Genomic DNA, 21,499 nt, shown 5'->3' on the forward strand with positions numbered 1-21,499 from the left:
AAAATCCTTTTAATAATAAATAAATAAATAAATAAATAAATAAAAATAAAATCTTAAAAACAAAGAGAGAGAGACAGAAAGGGAAATACAGCAGGGGGTCCTAGTCACTCTGGCAAAGGGAAGAGCGCAGGCCCCACTTAAGAGTCTGAACCTAGGAGAAGCCTGGAGGGCTCAGTTGGGGCGGAGCCTGCAACTCTTGATCTCAGGGTCCTGAGTTCCAGCCCCACGTTGGGTGTGGCGTCTGGTTAAGAAGAAGGAAAAAAAAGACATCTGAATCTTTTTTTTTTTTTAAATAAAATGTCTATTCAGATCCTCTGCCCATTTTTTCTTTTTAAGATTTTATTTATTTATTTGACAGGCAGAGATCACAAGTAGGCAGAGAGGCAGAGGGGGAAGCAGAGAGCCTGATGCGGGGCTTTATCCCAATACCCTGGGATCATGACCTGAGCCAAAGGCAGAGGCTTTAACCCACTGAGCCACTCAGGCGCCCCTCTTTTTTTTTTTTTTTTTTTTAATGTTATCTCTAGGCCCAATGTGGGGCTGGAACTCACGACCTGGAGATTAAGAGTCACGTGCTCTACTGACTGAGGGGGCCAGCAGCCCCAGCGCTGAGTCTTAGAGGGGTCCGCTCTGCGCTGGCCACACAGAATACCTCCTGGGGGCCCCAGGCCCCCCCCCTCTGCAGGCCGAGGGCCACCCTTGTGAGCCTGGAGCTTTTGGCCCCTAGACCTTGGTGGTGTTTGTATGCACTGGCTCTGGAGGAAGAAACAAAAACACCAACATATAGACAGGGAGAAACACAAGGGGGAGGGCTTGAAGATTAGGAGAGGAGAGGAGAGGAGAGAAGAGAGGAGAGGGGAGGGGAGGGGAGGAACGGGAGCAGGGCAGGAAGGTAGGGAGCAGGTGGGGCTGAGGGAGAGCAGGGGAGAGGATCTGCGTGTCCTCGAGCTCAGCCTGAGGGCCAGCCTCTGTACTGGGCACTTGTACTTCCTTCCTTTTTTGTTTTTCTTTTCAAAATAATCATAACTATTTAATTTTAATTTTAATTTAATTTAATTTAATTTTTTAAAGATTTTATTTATTTATTTGACAGAGAGACTGAGAGGCACAAGTAGGGCAGGCAGTGGGGAGAGAGGGGCAGAAGTGGACTCCATGCTGAGCAGGGAGCCCGATGAGGGGCTCGATCCCGGGACCCTGGGATCATGACCTGAGCCGAAGGCAGACGCCTTACCATCTGAGCCACCCGGGCACCCCTCAAAATAATGATAACTTTAAAAGGCAGTTTTTATTATCCTGAGTTTTGGAGAGATGAGCTAGGTCCTCTAGCAGGTACGTGAAGGACCTGGAAGCTGGTCTGCCTCCCCACCCTGTTCCTCCTGCAGCACCACACTGTGGGGGGTGGGGGTCCGTGGGGATGCCGGCAGGATGAGAAGGGTCCAGCCACTGCCTGCAGCGGCCCATCTCCCTTGCCCTCTCCCCCAAGCCACAGGCTGGCCCTAGGAGGCTGGTGTTGGGGTCCCTGGCCAGCTAGAGGAGGAGCTGGAGGGACTGAGCTTAGCCGATCCAGAGGTGCCTCTAAAGGCCTGTGTATCCCCAAGGGTCCCTAGGTCCTGGCTTGAGATCCGCCAGATCCGTTCCCTTAAGCCAGAAGTCGGGGCAGACTCTGTGCCCTTTCTCATTCACCAGTCTATGATGCTCTTGTTGGAGATCACTGCCTTTCAGGGCATGAGACGCCTGGTTTCATCCTACACATTCTAAGTTGGGCTCCAAGCTGAGAAATGTGGGGCCCACAGAAAGAAGTGGTTATCACAATTAGGGGAACAGGGGCCTTTTCATGAGAGGAGCAGAGAGGCCCACATCAGTGCAGAGCTCAGACTTAGAAAGGTGGGGACAGCGAGTCGTAGAGAGAGAGGCAGGGGCAGGACACCAGGAGTGGGGGACAGGGCGCGCGGACCCGGGGAGGCGGACAGAGGGCTACACACACAACAGACACAGCCTCAGTGAGTCGGAATCGGGACGAGGTCTGGGCACAGAGAGACCCGGCGGCTGGCAGGACAGAAGGGGCACAGAGCGGTGGCTGGACAAGCAAGGGGGCAGGAGACGGGGAGAAGGCTCTGGCCTCCGTGGGGACACTTGTCCATACCGCGCGGGCGGGCTGACTGCTTTGGTGCTGTGGTCCCAGAAAGTTGTCCAGCTCCTCTCGGCTCTGCAGCAAGGTGGCCTCCCTGGCGCCTGTGCATCCCGGTGCCTGCAGTTCGTGCCTGAAACACACATTGTCACCACTGCCCTCAGTGCCTAGTGGCTAGTGACGGGCACCAGGGAGGGGCACTGCCCCACCGGGCCCTTCCTGATGGCACAGATGCAGCCCAGACCCAAACTGGGCCTTTGGGGCTGTGCTTTTGCGAAGCTGCGGGCAAGGGTGGCCCCTGCTGGCCATGGGGCAGTACTGTCCTCGGAAAGGACACCGGAGCTCGCCAGACCCCGCGGCAAGCTGCAGTCTCATTCCTTGCCCGGATTCAGATGCCCAGCTTAGCCCCTCCAATGCCCAAGGGGCAGAATCAGTGCCCGATGGCGAAAGGTGACCCCTCAAAGACCCTGCGATACAGCTGGCGCCCCATGGGGATCCCCAGGCATCTCTGCCTCCGACAGGCTGCTCTCTGGAAGGTTCCATGAGCTCCGTGGGCCAGGCTGCCCAGCTGAGTCCGTTCAGGGACCCGGCACAGGGTCCTTCCTCCCCCAGCTCAGCCAGCTGGGCCCAGGAGCTTGGTCTACTCACCGGAGCTGAGCAAACCTGCCCCTGGGGACCACGGCCAGAGCAGTCAGTGCCCTTCCTCTCAGAGCCCGTCACACTGAGCTCGCCACGTTGGCCCCCAGACCTTCTCTCTGACTTCCCCTGTCTTTGGGGAAGTGGTCAGGGGTTTTCCAGAAGACGAGGAGAGCTGGTCTCCGTCTTCGGCCAAGCAGAAAGACGCTCACAGACCTCTCCCCGCCCTGCGCCGCTGTACGGACATGCTTATGACATCCTGCGTCTGGGTCAGCCTAGAACCAGCAATGCCCCAGCCCGGGGACGCTGCCCAAGGAGTCTCCAAAGCTCTCTGGGCTCACTTCCCTCAGCTGCACAGGGACAAGTTTGGGCCCCATGATCCCTGAGTCCCTTCCAGCTCTATGGGTCAGTGAAACCCAGAGTGGGAGGTGGAGGCAACATGGCCTGTCCCTTCCCCTCCACGGCCTCCCCCACCTGCCCCCAGACCAGCCAGAGAGGAGCGAGGGGGGCCGCACTTTGAAAAGCAGGGTCATCTCCCCCAAAAGCCAGAGACAGGCAGGGTTCAGACTCTCCAGGGAGGGCCAGGGCCCAGGTGTCCTCAGCTCCCGGCATCCCTGCCTAACCCCTTTCTCCAGGGTCTGGGACTCGAGGAAAGGAGGGGCAGGGGCCCACGGGGGTTACCTGCTCAGTGGATCCTGGTGCTCCCTGCCTGGCCCCCAGCTGTGTCTTTTGAACAGGCTGTGGTTGTGGCCATGGGCACGGAAGGCCCCCGACCTCCGGAGGGGTACAGCGTGGAAGCCATCTCCCTTCTCTGTTTTTCCCTCCTCCTCCTCCTCCTCTTCCTCCTCGTCTTCCTCCAGCTGCTCTCTGGACTCGACTGCAGACAGGCAGCGGCGAGTGTGGCCTTGGGACACCAGGTCTCCGCCTGCGAGAAACACCTCTGGGACGTCTCCGTTCATGGGAGGCACCCACGGGCCAGTCTGAGTCAAGAAGACAAAGGGGTGAGAGGAGTTCTAGAATCCTGGAATCCTGGGATGGAGGAGGGGTTGGGGGGTTATCACAGCCAACCCTTCCTTTCCCCAGGCGCAGAGCTGGGGCGTGGCTGGCCCAGAGCCCAGAGGGGCAAGCAGCTTCGCTGACTCCCAGCCCAGTGCTCTCTCCAGGGCGTGAGGACATCCTCGTTCCCCCAGGATGCTCCCATGTCCTGAGCACTGACCGGCACAGCAGAAAACCCAGCCAAGCAAAGAGACAGATACCGTTCCTGTCCTTAAGGAATTCACAGCCTTTGTGCACATGCGTGTGTGCGTGTGTGTGCAGGAGTGTGTGCGCGCGTGCACACGTGTGTGCACACGTGTGCGTGTACAGAGACAGAAACCCAAATCACAGATGACTGAGTGGCCGGAGTGGCCAGTGAGGTGCGACAGAAGGCTGTGGGCTGTGGAAGGAGTGAGCTCGTAGCCCCTTAGAAAACTCAGGAAGGGGGCGCCTGGGTGGCTCCGTGGGTTAAGTGTCTGCCTTCGGCTCAGGTCATGATCTCAGGGTCCTGGAATCGAGCCCCGAATCGGGCTCTCTGCTCAGCGGGAAGCCTGCTTCCCACTCCCTCTGCCTGCCTCTCTGCCTACTTGTGATCTCTGTCAAATAAATGAATAAAATCTTTAATTAAAAAGAAAAGAAAAGAAACTCAGGAAGAGGGAACCTAAGGGAGTGAGGGGCCTAGAGGGGTGAGTGGTTGGCTTCAAGGGGGGAGTCTAGGCAGACAGAGGGGCGGGGGGGACAGTTCACAAGAGAGCATCTGGTTTCGCCCCTCCAAGGCTGGTCATGTGGAAGGAACAGAGCCGAAAGTCCTCTCTCCAGAAGCAGTGCACTGGACACCACTGGCCGCCACCTGGAAGTTTCTTCTGTCCCTGACATGGGCACTATTCTTGCCGCCCAACGCTCCCACGCCCGGCGACCCTCTGGGCCGGCCTCAGTGTGTCTCAGAGTTAAGAACCCTCAGGAGCTCTTAAAGTTGAAGCTGAGACGCCCCACTCCTCAATGAGGTACCAAGGACCAGAGGTGGTGGGGGGCGGGCGGGACCTCTCCTTTCCTGCCGGTCCTTGGGCTGCTGTCTCCCAGGCCCTGTCCCTGCGGGGTCTTCTGCTAGCGGGAGTCTCCTAGTGGAGCTGCTGGGAGGGCCCCGGAGGACCAGCAAGCGGGGAGCCAGAGTCCTCCACCCACTCACAGGCTCTCCACGAGGGCGTCCAGCCTCCCTCTGTCACCTTACTCCTCACCATCCACACCAGAAGTCCCATTGTCAGAAGGCGGTTCCTTCAAGCCACTCTTCTACTGTCCCTACAACCTGTCCCCACCCCTCGCTCCACCCAGCACCTGAGAGAGGCCCTTGTGCAGTCCTGGCCACAGCAAGGAAGGAAGGGGGTGAGCGCACGGGCCAAGGCAGGTGCACCTGCGGCCCCACCAACGGCTCAGAGCAGCACAGAGGGGGAAGGGAGAGGCCTGGAAAGCTGGGCCACGATCCTCACACCGGGGAGCCACAGGGGTGGGGGTGGGCGTGGGGCCCGCAGCCAGCCGCCAGGACAAGTCCACTCTCTCTGCGTCTGCAAACACGGCCTGGTGCACCTGACGTGCTGGCTAGAAATGGGACAGGCAGCGCCACAGCCAGCGTGGCACAGTCCGAGGGCCAGAGCCTCAGCCTGCCCTCTAAGGGTCTCCAGAGCTGGTGGTCGGGGGCAGGGAGAGGGAAATGGCACACAAAGTATTGTGAGAGGCTGGGGGTGGAGGCTAGAGGAGGACCCGGGGTGCTCCCTGGGAACAGAGGAGCAGGGGGAGGTGGAAACGGGGCAGAGACCTCACAAAAGAGGCCGCCGGGGCCGGAGTCACCAGCCCCAGCTTCTGTCTACTATGCCCGCCCCAGTGGGGTGTGTGGCGCTGGATTTGGTGGGAAGCGTTTCCTCCCCTCTGTCCCTGGGGATGCTACCTGCTGCAGAGGGTACGTGGTAGACAGAGGCTCTGGTCCTGAAATCCCACCCTTCTTCCTCGGGCTCCGACCAGCTGGAGTCTGGCCTCTTCTAGGAGACCCACCTTTGCCCAGCGCCTGCGTCACTCATTCCCGGCCTCCGCCCTCTGTGCAAATGTACCCGATGGGGCTCCTTCTGCCTCATATCTTCATTCCGTTTCTCTCCATTTGTCCTGGTCTCTCAACCCCGCCCCTCCACGCCACAATGTCAATAATGTCCATTCTGTCCCTCAGAGGGATGAGGTGTAGCAGGGCTCCCTCAGCCCCTCCCGGAGACATTCCTCCTTCCACTTTCTGAGATGCAAGCTGCCCGCATGGTTGCCTTCTCCCCTCTCCTCCGCCAGCTCCCGCCAGGCCCCTCCCGGCTCCCCCAGCCTCCGGAGCTCAGGAAATGGTGCCGGGCAGTGGCCAGGGCTGGCCCTCGCACAATGGCTTTATTTAGCCATTAATGAGATCCCATCATGTCACTACCCACTTCTGTGGAGCAGAGATAGGAGACTCTGAAATGGGTCTGGGGTCAGATGCTCCAGAGGAAGGCCTGGGAGGAGAGCAGGAAGGGGCTCTAAGAAGTCGCTTTATCTTCTTGTCTCTGGATTGCATGGTTTCCCCACCAGCGCACACCATCAGCATCTCCTGCCCCTGCTCGGAGTGGGGGCCGTCCACTGACCACACGGGTCACCCGTACTTTGTGGGGCACACCGGGGCGCTGGGACGGGAGCACACAGGGAGAGAGAGAGAGAGGTCTCTGTTATTCAAAAGTCTGAGACTGAGACGTCTGGAGAGCTCGCGGGCGCGTAGTAACACAGCACGACGGGGACTTGTGGCCATGACCGCCCTCGATGGAAAGGACAGGGCCGTAGCCAGCATCTGCAGGGAGAAGGGCCAGCAGAGCCTGGGGGAGAAGTGGGGGCAGGGTGCTCTGGTCACAGGGGCAGCGGCTAGTGGACTCTGTGGGCCAGATCTGTCCTGCTATTTTTCTTAAAGGGGGGGGGGGGGGGATCCAAAGAAGAACACTACTTTGTGACACATAAAAATTCTGTGAAATTCAGATTTCAGTGAGCATAAATAAAGGCTATTTTGGAACACGGCCCGCTCATTCACTAACATACGGTCTGCGGCTGGGTCGGCGTTACGGCAGCAAAGTTGTAGCTGCGGCACAGACCGTCTGGCCCACAAAGCCCAAAATAGTTAGTATCTGGGTCTTTACAGAAAAAGTTTGCAGACTCCTGATTTAGAGCAACTGGGTCTCCAAATCTCAGGAAGGACAAGAAGGAGCGCAAGGAGGGCTGCTAAGGTCCAGGGCACCCCGAGCAGGCACTGGGCACCAGGCCTGGGGCAGGGGCGCTGAAGTTCCCAAGGCCTTTCCTAAACAGGAACTGGAGCCTGCGAAGGAGGAGCTAAGCTGTGCAGAGCCCGCGTTGTCTCGGGAACCCCTCCCTCCGGGGCCCGCGCTGTCCTGTGGGACCCTCACAGTCATCTCTTGAAATACAGCATCCCCAGTGCCGCCCTTCTTTTTTTTTTTTCTTAATTAAAGATTTTATTTATTTCTTTGACAGAGATCACAAGCAGGCAGAGAGGCAGCCAGAGAGAGGGGGAAGCAGGCTCCCCGCTGAGCAGAGAGCCCGATGCGGGGCTCGATCCCAGAACGCTGGGATCATGACCTGAGCCGAAGGCAGAGGCTTGACCCATGGAGCCACCCAGGTGCCCCCCGCAGTGCCGCTGTTCTTCAATGCCCCCCCGTGTCTGCCCCTTCACCAGCCCAAGAAAGGAGGCAATTAGATGGGTTCCCAGAGAAATCGAATTTGTTCTTCCTACTCCCTCTGTCATCTTAGAAACTGGGGGAGGGCAGGCGGGGCTTCTGTGAACGCCACCACTGCACCCACCTGGCCGGGCAGAGCAGACTGTGGGGGAGGCTGCTCAGTCCCCTTCACAGCCTGGGGGTTTCCTGGGCCTGGCCCTGGGGTCCTGAGTCTCCCCAAGGGTGACAGTCAGGAAGAAGACCCCCAAAAGAACCAGATAATAAAGAATGGGAAGGAAGACGGAGCCAGATGTCCTGGTCGGCTGGCTTCTCCCAGCCCTGGTGGGACAGGGTCATGGAAAAGCCTTTGATGATTCAAAATGTGACCTTCCTGCTGCTTCTGCCCTGGACAGTGAGTCATGAATCCAGCAGTGACCCCAGACATGGCCAGAGCCGGGCTTCTCCTTGCCTCAGATCAAGGAAACTGCAGGACCCACAGCTGGTTCCACCCCGCTCCCCTGACCCCGTTCTATGGTGGGACCCCAGCACCCCACCCCCAACCTCCCGTGACTCTGTTTCTTGGTGGGGAGCACATGAGATGTCGCTAAGGTGTCCTGCCAACTACTGGACAGTAGGATCCCGATTCCCACAGTCCAAAGGCCAAGGGTGTGTGCCGAGGGCTGGTGTTCATTCAGCAGACCTTGCCTTCACTGGAGAGGAGGACCCAGAGGGTCTGTGCACAAACCCCGCACTGTCGGTACCTTAGCACGTCGGGGGCAAGACAGGCAAAAGCCGTCTATCTGTCCGCATTGGCTTCCAGGATGACTTCTTTTCTTTTAATTAAAAAAAAAAATTTTTTTTTTAAAGATTTTACCGCATCGGGCTCTCTGCTTGGCGGGAAGCCTGCTTCTCCCTCTCCCACTCCCCCTGCTTGTGTTCCCTCTCTCGCTGTGTCTCTCTCTGTCAAATACATAAATAAAATCCTTAAAAAATTAAAAATTAAAAAATAAAGATCTTATCTATTTATTTGAGAGAGAGAGCACACCAGTGGCGAGGGGAGGGGGAGGGGCAGAAGGAGTCTGACCGTGACCTGACCAAGATCATGCCCTGCTGGGGCGCCCGGGCGGCTCCGTGGGTCAAGCCTCTGCCTTCGGCTCAGGTCATAATCTCAGGGTCCTGGGATCGAGCCCCACATCGGGCTCCCTGCTCAGCGGGGAACCGGCTTCTGCACCCCCACCCCTGCCTCTCTGCCTACTTGTGATCTCTCTTTGTCAAATAAATAAAATCTTAAAAAAAAAAAAAAAAAGATCATGACCTGAGCTGAAGGTAGGCACTTAACCCACTGGGCCCCCCAGAGGCCCCCCAGGCTGACTTCTGAGAGGCGCCCACCTGCGTACAGGACCCACAGGGCGGAGGTATCGATGTTATTGTTCGTACTTAATTCTGGAAGTCCAAAGCCAGAGAGCTGGGCGTCCCCAGCTCTCTCCGGTGAGCACACCTCCCTCTACGGAAGCCAGCAGTAAGTGTGTTCCAGACACCCGCCCGAAACTGCCCCTCCTCTTGGAATCGCCAGGCTCAGGGATCAGGAATTGTGCGGCTTCAGGCTTCCCAGGCTGACCACTTTTTTTGTTTAATTGGTTTGCAAACTGAAGCCAGGGGCCCGCCTTCCTCCTCCTCCCTGGGCCTGCGAATTCATCCTACCAGGGGCTCCTCGGACTGGAGAGCCTGGGGCAGGGCCCGCCAGTCCTCTCCAGCCTCCAGCCCGCTTGTTCCCTGGCAGACCGTCTGCTTTTCCGAGCCGGAAGGGTGGGGCAAGAGAGGCTCTGAGGTTCAGAGGGACACACCTGAGAAGACTTTGGCCACTGGGTCCCAAGGAATGAACCCATCAGGTCTCAGGGGACAGCCACAGTGGGAGGTGGACGGGACGGGTGACCTGGGAGCTGGGAGTCCCTCACTCTCTGGCAGGAGCTTGTGGCTCCTGAAATCTCTCAGTGGGTGCCCGAGGGTACGCCCAGAGTGGGGGAGCCTGGATGACTGGGGATCGGGAGGCTTCTAAGGACGCACTTGGCATCACCTGTCACCCGAGAATAAGTGTGAACGCTTGGCCGAACTTGAGAGCCCTCATTTACACACTTGCACCGTCCCGCAAAGACACGATATTCTCTGATTAAAACTGGGCGCCGACAGCCGGAGCCGGCCGGACAGTTACGCGCGGCCTCTTCCTGGGTGTTGAGGGGTCTAGGAGCTCTGCTTCCAGGGGGATCCCCGTTCCTGGGGTGGGGCCCAGGGCAAGGGAAGAGGGAAACTCAGTGGTCCCAGGAGGTATCCCAAAGATGGGGGCCCTGCTCCTCTGTGGGCTGCTGGCTTCAGCACAGGGACAAGCCAGGGAGCCTCTCTAGGAACCCAGTCCCACACCTCAGTGGGGGCTGGTCCAGGAGTTTTCATCAGAGCTGGGGACACTCCTTCCAATCCAGGACAGCCCTCCCCCCACTTCAAACACCCCAGCCGGTGGTGCTGTGCCCAGGCCTTTAACCCCTTGCATACCGTGGCAGGTCCCCAAGATCCCTGGGTCCCCTGACCTCAGCACTCCCTGAACAGAGAGTGGCCACTGGACTCAGGCCCACATGGAAACAGGTGGAGGAAGCTAAGCTGGGGTGACCCGGCGACTCTGTGGGCACCATCCCCCTCACTCCAGCAGGTCGGGGACAGCTGAGGGGGGAGAAAGAGAGCATCCCAGGGAAGGCCCACAGCTGGAAACCTACTTGACAGCAGGATCCTCCTAGAACCAGGGAGGACCTTTGTCTTCTAATTTGGCTGCAAAACTCCTGTTGGTCCCTTTAAGAGGCAGCTTCCAGGTGGGGGGCGGGGGACGCTGATTACCAGGCCCTGGCAGGGAGCCTGGAGGGCGGGGTGTTAGTACTGCCTGTGGGTCACACATCCCCCGGTGGTCTCCATGAGAGTGGAGGGGTGCCGTCTGCTGGTCGTCTCCCATTAGATTTCTTCCAGAAGCTCAGAAGGCTCATGCTACGTCTACCCACAGGTCCCCCGGGCTGTGCCAGCCTCCAGCCCTAACCTCCTGTTCCATCCTGACTGCAGGAAGCGTGATCTCTCCAGGGGAAGCGCCTGGCTTTGGCCTTTGTTCAAGGGGCCTGTGGCAACAGCTGCCTTCTCAATGTTTCTCTTGTCATCTGCGTCAGACCTGGGTGCCCCCCGCCCCCCTCCTCCTCCTCCATCCCAGAAGTGCTGTGGTTCTCCCTGAAGACCGCCCCAGCTGGAGGGAAAGGATTACCACCTGGGGCTCGGGCTAGGAAGAAGGCTCCTGTGGCACCTTCCAGAGTTAGGAACCCTACCCCGGCTTCTACCCTATCCTCTAAACCGCAGCGCCTCCCACTGTAGGTGAATGCCTGTTTCCGGCGGGGACCACGCGGACAGAGGAGTGTGTCCCCTCCTCCGAAGACCAGTGTTCCAGTCCTCGGAAGCAAGACGACCACTGTCCAGCCAGCCCCGTGCTTCCTCCCTGCCCTTGTTCTCAACCTCAAGCTTCTGACCTATTAATTTCCCCCACTCTGCAAAGCCCCAGTCTCCCCCAGAACACAACGAACAAGAGCAAACGTATCGCCCTCGCCCTCTGACCTGGCCAGTCCTGGGGTGTCCGAGCCGCAGTCCCTGAAGGAGGGAGGTGAGCTGGCGGAGGGCTACTCCACTGGGAGCCTCCCTTTGTCTCCATGTCCTTTTCATCCTTCCTGGGGCCCGGGTTCTGCGTGCTGGGCCCAGGAAAGGTTAAACCGGTTGGGCAGTCTCTCCCCCCTCAACCCCCAACAGCATCTAAACTGGGCAACTTGGTGGCAGGAACAAAGCCGGTGTTTGTTGGGTTTCCCTCCTGCCTGGGAGGCTGTTCTCGGACCACGGCATTCCTGGCTCGGACGGAGGCAACTCGGAGAGGCTGCTCCGGCAGCCAGAACCACGGCCTTGCCACAGGCCGTGATGAGGGCACAGCTCGAGGGCTGCAGGTGTGCGGAACTAAAACGAATTCAAGAGAAGCTAGTTCTTGGGGCGCCTGGCTGGCTCAGTCGGGGAGCACACAACTGCTGATCTCGGGGTCATGAGTTCGAGCCGCAACTTGGGTGTAGAGATTAAATAAACAATTTAAAGGAAAAAAGAAAAGCTAGTTGTTAAACAGAGAAAGTGCTAGAACCAGGTGTCAAGAGGTAGTTCTTTCAAGGTCAGCGAACAAATCAAGACCAGAAGGTCTCACAGGGCATCGATGACCTTCCTCTCACCCTGTGTCCTCTCGCCGTGGAGAGGTCGCAGGCAAGGACGGGTCAGGGTGATGGCAGCGGCGTGGCGAAAGCGGAGAGGGAAGGGAGGGACGCAGGCAAGGGCATCCGGGGGGGCAGACGTCCGCAGAGACAGAACCACAGGCCTACAGCGAGCAGGCGGGAGGTCCGCTCACTTGCCCAGGAGCTGGGGTGCCCAGTGGTGACGAGGAGGCAGACGAGTCAGCGTGGCATGTTTTTATTAGAAAACCCCACTTGGTCAGCGTCCCCCCGACCCAGAACAGAGACTGGGTAGCCTCAGAGTGTCCCTCAGCTTTCGTCCAATCTTCCTGCCTCTTCCGAGAGGGGCGGATAGGGGAAGGGGGTCGAGTCAGGCAGTCTCCAGGGTGCCCCCTCCTGCGCCCCTCAGAGTTCACACTGCGGCCCGCAGGGGCACCGAGGGCCCTCAAGGCTCCCTGCCCGAGGCGTTCCCGCCATATGGCGTCGGGGTGGAACGAGGAGGCTTTCACAGACCCGAGGCCTGGTGCCTCACTCTGGCTGAGAGCAGGCAGGGTCCAGAAGGTGGCAGGGCTGGGGGACAAGAGACCGCACTCGAGAGACCCCCGGCGTCTGGAAAGCCCCCGGCCCTCCTGGGCAGGGCGGCCCGAGGAAGGCTCTCAGTTCTTCTTGGTCTTGGGAGTGTCGTATTTCCTCTTGCTGGAGTACCACAGCAGCAGGGGGACGCCGATGGAGGGCAGCGTCATGACCCCGAAGGCTGCCCAGTCCAGCTGTGGAGGACGACAGAGGCCCCTGTTTACAAGTCTGGGCGAGGCCATGGCAGGTCCGGGAAGGAGAGGAGCAGCAGGAGAGGGAGTGGTGCGGCCCGCCCGGTGGGCAGAGCCCGGCAAAGGCGCCTCCGACTGCTCCCGACAGGAAGGGCTCTCTCCAGACCGACCTATCTTCCCAGCTATGGAGCCCCAGGCCCTGCCTGACCCGACCCAGAATGGACGAGAAGCTTCTCTAGACCACTAGTGCTCCCACTCAACCTTCCCAGTGCTCTGCAACTCTGGGAGTCTACACACTCGTTCTTGTAAACCTCAAAACACACCCAAGACTCCAAGATGAGACTGGACTCGAGGCCGCACAGAGAAAAGGGCAGTTTTTTGGTTCTGGCCACGGTCATCTCACGGCCAAGAATCTCTAATCACGGCTAAGTGAGGACACTCGGTGGTGGCTGTGTCACACCTGAGAAAGCAGGTGTGCCAAGAACCAACCAAATGATCTTCTAAGGAGACCAGGAGGTCCCACAACTGAAAGAGACCCAGGGAAAGAGGGAGAGGACAGCTCGGAGCTTACAAAATGCGGGGAGAACCTCCTATCAAACTCGCGCTGGGCCAGGATTCCTCCCTGTCCGGGGGCGCTGGTGAAGCCGATCTGAAAGGAAGACAGGACGGGCATCAGGGCAAATCCCTGGGGATCAGGGCACAAAGATAGCAGACAATCATACTTTCCAGTCAAGGAGGCCATCAGGGCTCGATAAACTTGCGTGCAGTCAGCAAACACTTGCTGAGAGACTGAGCAGGACAGAACCGAGGGGTGTAAAAGCAGAAGACAGAAAGGAGGGCACGCAGTCCACACCTGGGCCTTGAGAGGAGGGGGTCCCTTCCAACAGACAGAGAATGAGGAGGAGAGAGGGCGGGGAGGGCGGAATGTGCCAGAAAGCTGGAGGCGGAGACCAGCTACGCCACTACAGCGTCTGCGGCAGCAGCGGTCCAAGCAAGGGAACTGCGGACGTGGTGGAGGCTGGGAAAGAGCTGAGAGGACACAGCAGTGGGGCGGGAGGGGCCCGGGCGACCCGCAGCCGCCCACCACGCAGCAAGCAGCACCGTCCAGGTTGAAAGCAAGCCGGGGGGAGAATGAGGAGGCGAGGCTGCGGTTCTCCTCTCCCACCATCTCGACTGCTTCATCCTGGAGCTTTACAGTTCGAAACCACCTTGCTTCCCCAGGCGGCACGCCAGCCTCCGGGCTGTCCTCCCATCCTGAGAGTGCGGCGGCTGCCTTGGCCGGCCTCTGCAAGTTTCTAAAGGCAGGTCTAGGCCGTCCGGCTAAGGTTTGGGCAACTTACCACGACGGGCCCGTCCTCCTGGGCCAGGTAGGTCACGGTGGCCGAGGTAAAGTTGAAATAGCCGGCCTTGAGCGGGCGCAGGACCACGGTGTGGGAGACGTTGCTAGCGCTGGCCCGACCGTCAAGGAAGCAAGGAGATGCAGCTGAAGCTGGTGAGCATCCTTTCACCGTGGAGGCCGGACGCGCCGTCCACAGGAAGGGGAGCCCACACGGGGGGCTTCGTGCCTGCAATCCTCCGTGGGAGTAATCAACACAGACCGTTCTCTAGGCCTGAAACGCGGGGTGTGACAGGACGTCGTCCCAGCCCAGCGCAAGGGGTCTCTGAGACACACAATACGCAGGTTCAAGCTGGACTCGGTCCTGGGGTTTCTGAAGTCAGCGTTCAAAGCAACACATACGATGACTGGAAAAGTCATTTTCACAGAAATTCTTTCACTGACTAACTGAGGGAGGACTGAAAATACAAAACAAAACAAACGAACAAAAAAAAGAGGGGCGCCTGAGTCGCTCAGTTGTTAAGCCTCTGCCTTCAGCTCACGTCATGATTCCAGGGTCCTGGGATCGAGCCCTGCATCGGGCTCTCTGCTGGGCAAGGAGTCTGCTTCTCCTTCTCCCACTCCCCCCGCTTGTGTTCCCTCCTTCACTGTGTTTCCCTCTCAAACAAATCAATAAAATCTTAAAAAAAAAAAAAAAAGAAAGAAAGAAAAGAAAAAGAAAGAATGCTTACTACCCTCACCAGAAAATCTAAATACTTTCATTCATGGGGGAAGAGTTTTATCTAATCCCACTCGGAAACTAACTGGTGGAGGCCAGAAAGAGACCCACTGGGCAAGAAGAATCTTTAGGAGGCCCCCTGGGGCTCCGTGCTAGCTCTCAACTGACCTTCTCCTAAAAGCAGCTTAAATACCCTCGTCCAGCCACAAACAGTCTCCTAAATGTCCACGTGTCCCCCAGAGAGTGTGCTGTAGCACCTTATAACCGGACCTCGAGGACCCTCCTTCCCCAGGTCTCCCCTCAATCACACTCCATTTTCTACTGTCCCGTCTCTTCAGGAGAGGTGACAGAACGGCCACCCGCAGCCAGACTATGTGAAATGACCTTGCTGTTTGGCTGGCAATGTGTCCGTGTCTTCCCCAACACCAGGCTTCACCACCCAGCGTCAAGGATACGGGGCAATCCGGTCCCATTTGACATTGAGCATTCCGGAGACAATGCCAAAGTCCTCGGGAGGGAAGGAATCGTCAGATAACTCCACGTCCAAGGCAGCGCTGAGCAACGGAGGGACAAGAGAGCTTAGTAAGCAACGGACCCAGAAGTACAGTAACCGGCGACTGGCGGCGCCCCGCTGGCTCAGTCGCGGGAGCACAGGACTCTTGATCTTGTGGTTCTGAGTTCGAGCCCCTTGCTGGGTGGAGAGATGACTTAACAATAAACTCTTGGGGCGCCTGGGGGGCGCCGTCATTAAGCGTCTGCCTTCAGCTTGGGTCCTGATCCCCGAGTCCTGGGATCAAGCCGCGCATCCCGCATGGGGCTCCCTGCGCGGCGAGAAGCCTACTTTTCCCTTTCCCACTCCCCCGCTTGTGTTCCCTCTCTCACTTTCTCTGTCAAATAAATAAAATCTTTAAAAAAAGTAATCATCGATTAAATCTGCCTACTTGTCCTAAAAAGCAGAACTACAAAAGCCAGGTATGAGTCACACAGAGAGCTGGGTTTGGAGAATCCGGGTCACGGATTGGATTCTCTGGCTGAGAAGCACCACGGAAGGAACGGGCCCACTTTCTCTCTTGCCCCACTTTGTGTGTACGTGTGTCACATGTACAGAGGGGACGAGGAGCAGGACACACACGGAAGAGAGAATGGAAGCAAACAAAAGTTTAAGAAGGCAACACACGGGCTTACAGGTTAATGGCAGGGAGGAAGCTGAACCCTGCAAGCCCGAGGCAGGGAAGGACGGGGCTCCTCCTCCGCTCCCCACTTCTCGCTCATCCTTCCCTCCTCCCCCCCCAGACACTCTCCCAGCTCCCACAAGTGGGAGAGGTTTCTGGGAGCTTGGGCGAATTACGTCCAGCAGCGATCACTTGATGCTGACACCTGTCGCTGCAGGTCCCCCACGGGTGTCCGGCCGGCTGGGAAGGAGAAGGGCCCGCCTGCAGCCCCCGACCCCCCTCACCTGGAGCCGACATTGTAGATGTTGTACTGCAAGGTCAGGTCTCGCCCCTCCACGGCGTATCTGTTCAGCAGAGACTTGGAGGCCAGCAGCCTCGCTCCTTCCTCCGCATGACTGACAGCACAGAGGACCAACACCACGAACGCCAGCAGCCTCATCTTGGCGGGAAAACGCCCGTGGGCGGTCAGCCCCGGCACGGAAGCGCACCGCAGTCCTCCTGGCAGCCCCTTACCAAGTCTAGCAAAGCGGCAGCCCCTTCCCCATCAGCCAGCAGGGCTGAGCCACACGCCGGGATCGCCCACTTCTCAGCCCCACCGCCCTTTTGCCGTCGGCGGGTGGGGGGTGCCGGGGACCCCCGCACAGCCGTCCTCCGCCCAGCCCCACGGGGTCCTCCCCACGCCCCTGACCAGGCCCCCACCTCCCTTCCGTGGGTCCCTTCGGGTTAGGGTTCCCCCGCCAGTGCGTCCCTCCCGTCCCCGCCGCGGCTGAGAAACCCCTCCGCCGCCGGCCACCGCGCGGACCCGGGAGGCGCCCCGCCCGCACCCCCAAGGCTCGGCACTCACCGTGCGCATCCCACAGGCCTCTCGGGAGCCACCAAAACCGGAAGAGAGCGTCAGCGGCCCAAAGGCCGGAAGTGAGCTCGGGCCGGAAATCTCGATGCTTCGCGCGATGCCTCCTGGGAATTGTAGTTCCGGGCCAGGCCCCGCCTCTAACTCTGCGGCGCCCTCCTGCGCGGGGGACCCGAGCGGGCCTGCGCCACCGAGCGCGGCCGCCCCGGGGAAGGTGCCCTGTGGCTGGGTCCGCGGTCTGCTGCGTCGCGGGCGCCGGCGAACCTCGAACCGGGGGAGGCTCCTCCCCCCAGGGCTGCCGGCATCCTTTCTGCTTCCCGGCGACGGACGTGGTCCTCCCTGCATCCCGGAAGTCGCCGGGCCCCGAGCTTCTCGAGCCTTCGAGGGCCAGGAAGGGCAGTGGTGGCCTCGCCGCGCTCGCGGGGAGCCCCGCGGCCGTGTTCTCGCAGGGCGCGCGCGTCTGGGCTCGGACAGACCCCGCAGGCCGCGCTCCGGGGGAGGGTGTCCGGGGCTCCGCGTCGGGAACCGGGGGCTCCGGGCTGCCGCTGGCGCGCACCCTCACGGCGGTCACTTCTGTCCCGGTGCTCGGGTCTATGACGAGCCCCGGCAGTACCCGGCGTGCAGGTCGCGGACGGTGCCGGGTGCGGCCGACCACAACGCTACCCGGTCTGGGTCTGCGGGCGGCGCGTCTGCCCTCGGGACGCCGTTCTTGCTCCCGCGCTGCCCCGGGTCTGGAGGGGGACGGAGGAGCCTCCTTGCTGGGGCTTCACGAGAAACGCACGTTTTCTGCCTTCGTTCGGGCGAACTCTGCGTTCCGCTCCCCAGCCTGTGCCCTCCCACCCCCCGCAGGCTGCCCCGGCTTTGCCGGACCCCGTCGCTCCTTCCAGCGCTGGCCTTGAGCTTCCTTCCATTGGTCTCCGTCTTCGTGAGGACACGCTGTTTCTCCCCTGCGCTCAGCCCTCGGTCCTGCAGTGCTGCTGCGCGCGAAGGAGGTGCTCCCGAAGTCCCCCGGGCCGCCGGGGGCTCCGTGGGTTAAGCCTCTGCCTTCGGCTCAGGTCATGATTCTAGCGTCTTGGGATTGAGTCCCACCTCGGGCTCCTTGCTTGGAGGGGAAGCCTGCTTCTCCCTCTGCCTCTGCCTGCCATTCCGCCTGCCTGTGCTCACTCTTTCGCTCTCCCGCTCTCTCTCACAAATAAATAAAATCTTAAAAAAAAAAAAAAATCCTTGTTGATTGAGGAACTTTTTTTCCCCCTTTTCAAAGCATTGTTTTCATGGCAATTTCTCCAGGCTTGGAGAAATACCAAGTGTGGATGTCCTTGTTTCTCCGACTCAGCTGCACACAAAAGGAATATGTATCTTCAGCACACACCGTGGACATTCCCTACCAATAGGCACTCTGGATCCAGGACAGAAATGTCTCCATCCTTACTTTGCCCATTTATACACTGACCTTTCTGCCTCTGAGCCTTCTCGTTGAGTCCCTTGTTCATGCGTGGATCCACTGAGCCTCCGTTTTGGGGGGCACCTGTCATGTACCAAGACCTGCGATAGTCACTGTGGGAGACACAGAGACGGTATGGTATGCCCTCAAGAAGCTTAGAACCTAGTAATGGGGTCAGCCCCATGACTAGTGTAAAAAGGTGAATGGAATGTCAGGTACGATTTGACAAACACACATGCACGCACACGCACATGCACACACACACACACACACCACTGCTTCACATTGTTCATGGAATCATATCACTTTGTCTGACAACCGAGATACTCACTGTCATCCCGACCCCTCTCTGCTTTAGCCAAACAAACCATTTCTTCTTGCCCACTTTCTCACTTTCAGACTTTTGATCAGTGCGAGTTATTGGGACAAAAAGCAATTGTTTTCATTGACTTCTTAATGTCACCAGCCCCATGCTAGTTTCCAAGAGAACAAGCACGTAGAAGATGCACTTGACTCGGAAGAGTTTGAAATGGGGGGGGCTGCCAGGGATGGGGGACAGATAAACACACTCATTACACTGCCCTAAGTGGTTTTCTTAAAAAAGATTTTATTTATTTGAAAGAGAGAGGTCACAAGTAGGCAGAGAGGCAGACAGAGAGGGGGAAGCAGGCTCCCTGCTGAGCAGAGAGCCCGATGTGGGGCTCGATCCCAGGACCCTGAGATCATGACCCGAGCCGAAGGCAGAGGCTTAACCCACGGAGCCCCCCAGGCACCCCTATACTAAGTGTACTGAAAAAGGTTAGTATGGGGCTTCCAAGACCTGGTCTACCTTCACATTCTCTTCATTGTGTCTTTTCCCTAAATAAGGATTCTTCATTTTAATTATAATGTTCTCTAAAACACACAGTTCATCCTGCCTGTGAAAGTCTGCCTCTTGGTGCTTTGGGCCCACATGTGGACGGTGGACGTTCGAGAAAGAAATAGACACCAGCGTTAGGACAGAACATGTCACCTACGTCCCCTACCGATAGTGGCGAACACGGTTCACTAAAGGGACCTATATCCAAGTGAGGCTGCTTCGCAAACCCCTTGGAATTATAGACGGCTTTTTCCTTTACTTCTCTAGAACCAGAGAAAACCTTGGAAAATGCTGGGCTAACAGACCAGTTCACTCCCGGCACCCTGCCACACCCGTGGGGATGGGAGAGTCTCGGACGGGGCCAGGGCCGGTGAAGACACACCATCTCTGTCTACATTCTCCCTCTTAGAATCTGCTCCTGCTAGAGGAAAGGTTTCACAACCAATCGTAACGGAAATGTTTCTGCTGAAAGACTCCCAAACAAATACGGTTGCTTCCTGACACCTCAGAGGAACCACAGACCAAGAGATTGGGTAGAACCTTGTTAGGCGTGTAGGGAACCGTGTGCCAGAAGGCCAGGCGTGTGGGGCCCGTGTGAGCTGCTTGCTGCTTTCCTGCCCTGTTCCCCCTTGATGGTCAAGATGGAGCCCACGCTGCCCACTGACCTCTCTTTCGGGATCGGAAACAAGAAAGAAACCAAGATAGTGTGTGGCTAAGCTGAGAAGGAAATGGCCAACTGTTTTTTGGCTGGCGGCCTGACAGGCACCCGGAAAGAGCCTCGCTGCCAGATGGAGGCGGCTCTGACGGGCACAAGCTAGCGGGCGGGGCGTTCCGTAAGTGGTTATGGATTAACTCGGAGCCACGCCACTCTTCAAGAAACGTCCAGAGGGGCGCCTGGGTGGCTCAGTGGGTTAAGCCTCTGCCTTTGGCTCAGGTCATGGTCTCAGGGTCCTGGGATGGAGCCCCTGCATCAGGCTCTCTGCTCGGCGGGGAGCCTGCTTCCTCCTCTCTGTCTGCCTCTCTGCTTACTTGTGATCTCTGTCAAATAAATAAATAAAATCTTAAAAAAAAAAAAAAGAAGCATCCAGAATCACAGGATGACAGCAATGTTTAACTTTTTCTTTTTTAGAGTCTTTTTTTCTTTTTTATTGCGGGAAATATATATCGAACACGGGATTTGCCATTTAACCATTTAGAGGATAGAGTTCAGTAGCATGAAGGACGTCCCCATTGTTCGTTGTCAGCCATCTCTCTCCAGAAAGTTTTCAACTTCGTGAACTGAAACTCCATACCCACCAAGTAGGAATGCCCGTTCCTGTCTCCTGCCCCAGCCCTGGCAACCACTACTCTACTTCCTGTTTCTATGAATTTGATTACTTTAGGTAATTCCTGTCAGTGGAATCATGCAATGAACTCGTTTTATTTTACACAAATAATTCAGGCTTATATTCTCAGTGAAACAAAATCAAATACTGAAATAGTGAGTCTAAATGTCTGGATGCAAATTTCGATGCCCAGGAACTGCGGGCTGCTGCTTCGTTCTTCTGGAACCAAGCGGCATTTCTGTGTCCAACCCTTTCTCCACAGACTAGCAACAACTTGATCTCTGTTAATGCACGGACTCCTGGTCACTTTCTCCAGAGCCACTTCTACTTTTTGGGAGGACTCCTGACGTGCCAGACGCATGGTGATTCGTGATCAACACTTTTTTTTTCTCTCTTAACTATGGGAAGTCCTTAGGAATCATCAGGAGAGTATATTTTAAAGATGTTATTTATTTTATTTTTAAAAAGTATACCTTTATTTGCCATCTAGTGTTTTATTTATTTTTTAAAGGATTTTATTTATTTATTTAACAGAGAGAGAGCACAAGCAGAGGGAGCAGAGGCAGAGAGAGAAGCAGGCTCTCCACTGAGCAGGGAGCTCAATGCAGGACGCGATCCCGGGACCCTGAGATCATTACCTGAGCCGAAGGCAGACACTTATTGAACTAAGCCACCCAGGTGCCCCTTATTTATTTATTTTAGAGGGAGAGAGGCGGGAGAGAGAAAGAGGAAGGGCAGAGGGAGAAGGAGAGAAACTCAAGCAGACTTTGTGCCGAGCGTGGGGCCTGATGTGGGGCCCGATCTCACCACTCTGAGATCATGTCCTGAGCCGAAATCAAGAGTCAGTCTCTTAACCGAATGGCCCACCCAGGTGCCCCCTGGTTATCAATACTTTTCCTTTCTGGTATCCATTGAGACATTGATCCTGTGTGTTCTCAGACTACAGGTTCCCTCTGAGCCCAGCCACAGCCCCTCAGCCCTATCCCAGGCTCCCTGGCATAGTCCCCTTCCCCCCTTTCTGTCCCTCTACTTCCCCTCCTCTCCTGCGTCCCGGCGGACTTGGTTGGCCTTTCCAAGCCAATCACTTCTTCCTTGCTACTCAAGAGCATTCCTCAGATCTGCAAACTGGGATGAGCAGAAATTTTGAAGGATGCCTTAGGCCCCCTGCCTGGGCACATCGCAGAGCGGGCCAAAAACAAGATTTTCTACCATAATTACAATAACAGTATTGCACCCACAAAG

The 21,499-nt window shown here is 57.6% G+C and overlaps 2 protein-coding genes across 9 annotated transcripts in view; both read right to left on the reverse strand.

Moving 5' to 3' along the window:
- ARHGEF2 (Rho/Rac guanine nucleotide exchange factor 2) overlaps window positions 1-5,849 on the reverse strand; it is a 38,776-nt gene extending 32,927 nt beyond the window's left edge. For 3 of the 8 annotated variants that reach the window (XM_032845183.1, XM_032845188.1, XM_032845186.1), the window contains exons 1-2: window positions 3,446-3,732; window positions 2,144-2,261 (exon numbers count right to left, since the gene is read on the reverse strand). In XM_032845183.1, the coding sequence (XP_032701074.1) occupies window positions 2,144-2,261; window positions 3,446-3,723 (396 nt within the window). In that variant the 5' untranslated portion in view covers window positions 3,724-3,732. Of the gene's footprint in view, window positions 1-2,143; window positions 2,262-3,445; window positions 3,745-5,738 lie in introns of those variants that run through there. The other 5 variants (XM_032845185.1, XM_032845184.1, XM_032845189.1 and 2 more) reach the window with 3 other exon arrangements.
- A 6,165-nt stretch (window positions 5,850-12,014) lies between these two features.
- Window positions 12,015-16,670, reverse strand: SSR2 (signal sequence receptor subunit 2). Its single transcript, XM_032845125.1, has 6 exons — window positions 16,627-16,670; window positions 16,067-16,221; window positions 15,066-15,164; window positions 13,897-14,005; window positions 13,128-13,205; window positions 12,015-12,559 (listed from the first exon to the last, which is right to left on the reverse strand). Exons 1-6 carry the CDS (start codon window positions 16,633-16,635, stop codon window positions 12,449-12,451), a joined length of 561 nt encoding a protein of 186 aa, XP_032701016.1. The 5' UTR covers window positions 16,636-16,670; the 3' UTR covers window positions 12,015-12,448.
- Between the last annotated feature and the right edge of the window lie 4,829 nt (window positions 16,671-21,499).

This window comes from Lontra canadensis, unplaced genomic scaffold (genome assembly GCF_010015895.1).
Source record: "Lontra canadensis isolate GAN:19392208 unplaced genomic scaffold, GSC_riverotter_1.0 scaffold160, whole genome shotgun sequence".
NCBI classification, from domain to species: domain Eukaryota; kingdom Metazoa; phylum Chordata; class Mammalia; order Carnivora; family Mustelidae; genus Lontra; species Lontra canadensis.

Bases quoted from the DNA above. Each gene is read 5' to 3' on its own strand.
- SSR2 (XM_032845125.1), bottom strand. The intron at 15,165-16,066 runs GTGAGGGGGGTC...TCCGTTGCTCAG, and splicing joins ATCTACAATGTCGGCTCCAG to CGCTGCCTTGGACGTGGAGT. The intron at 13,206-13,896 runs GTAAGTTGCCCA...TCTTCCTTTCAG, and splicing joins AGGAGGACGGGCCCGTCGTG to ATCGGCTTCACCAGCGCCCC.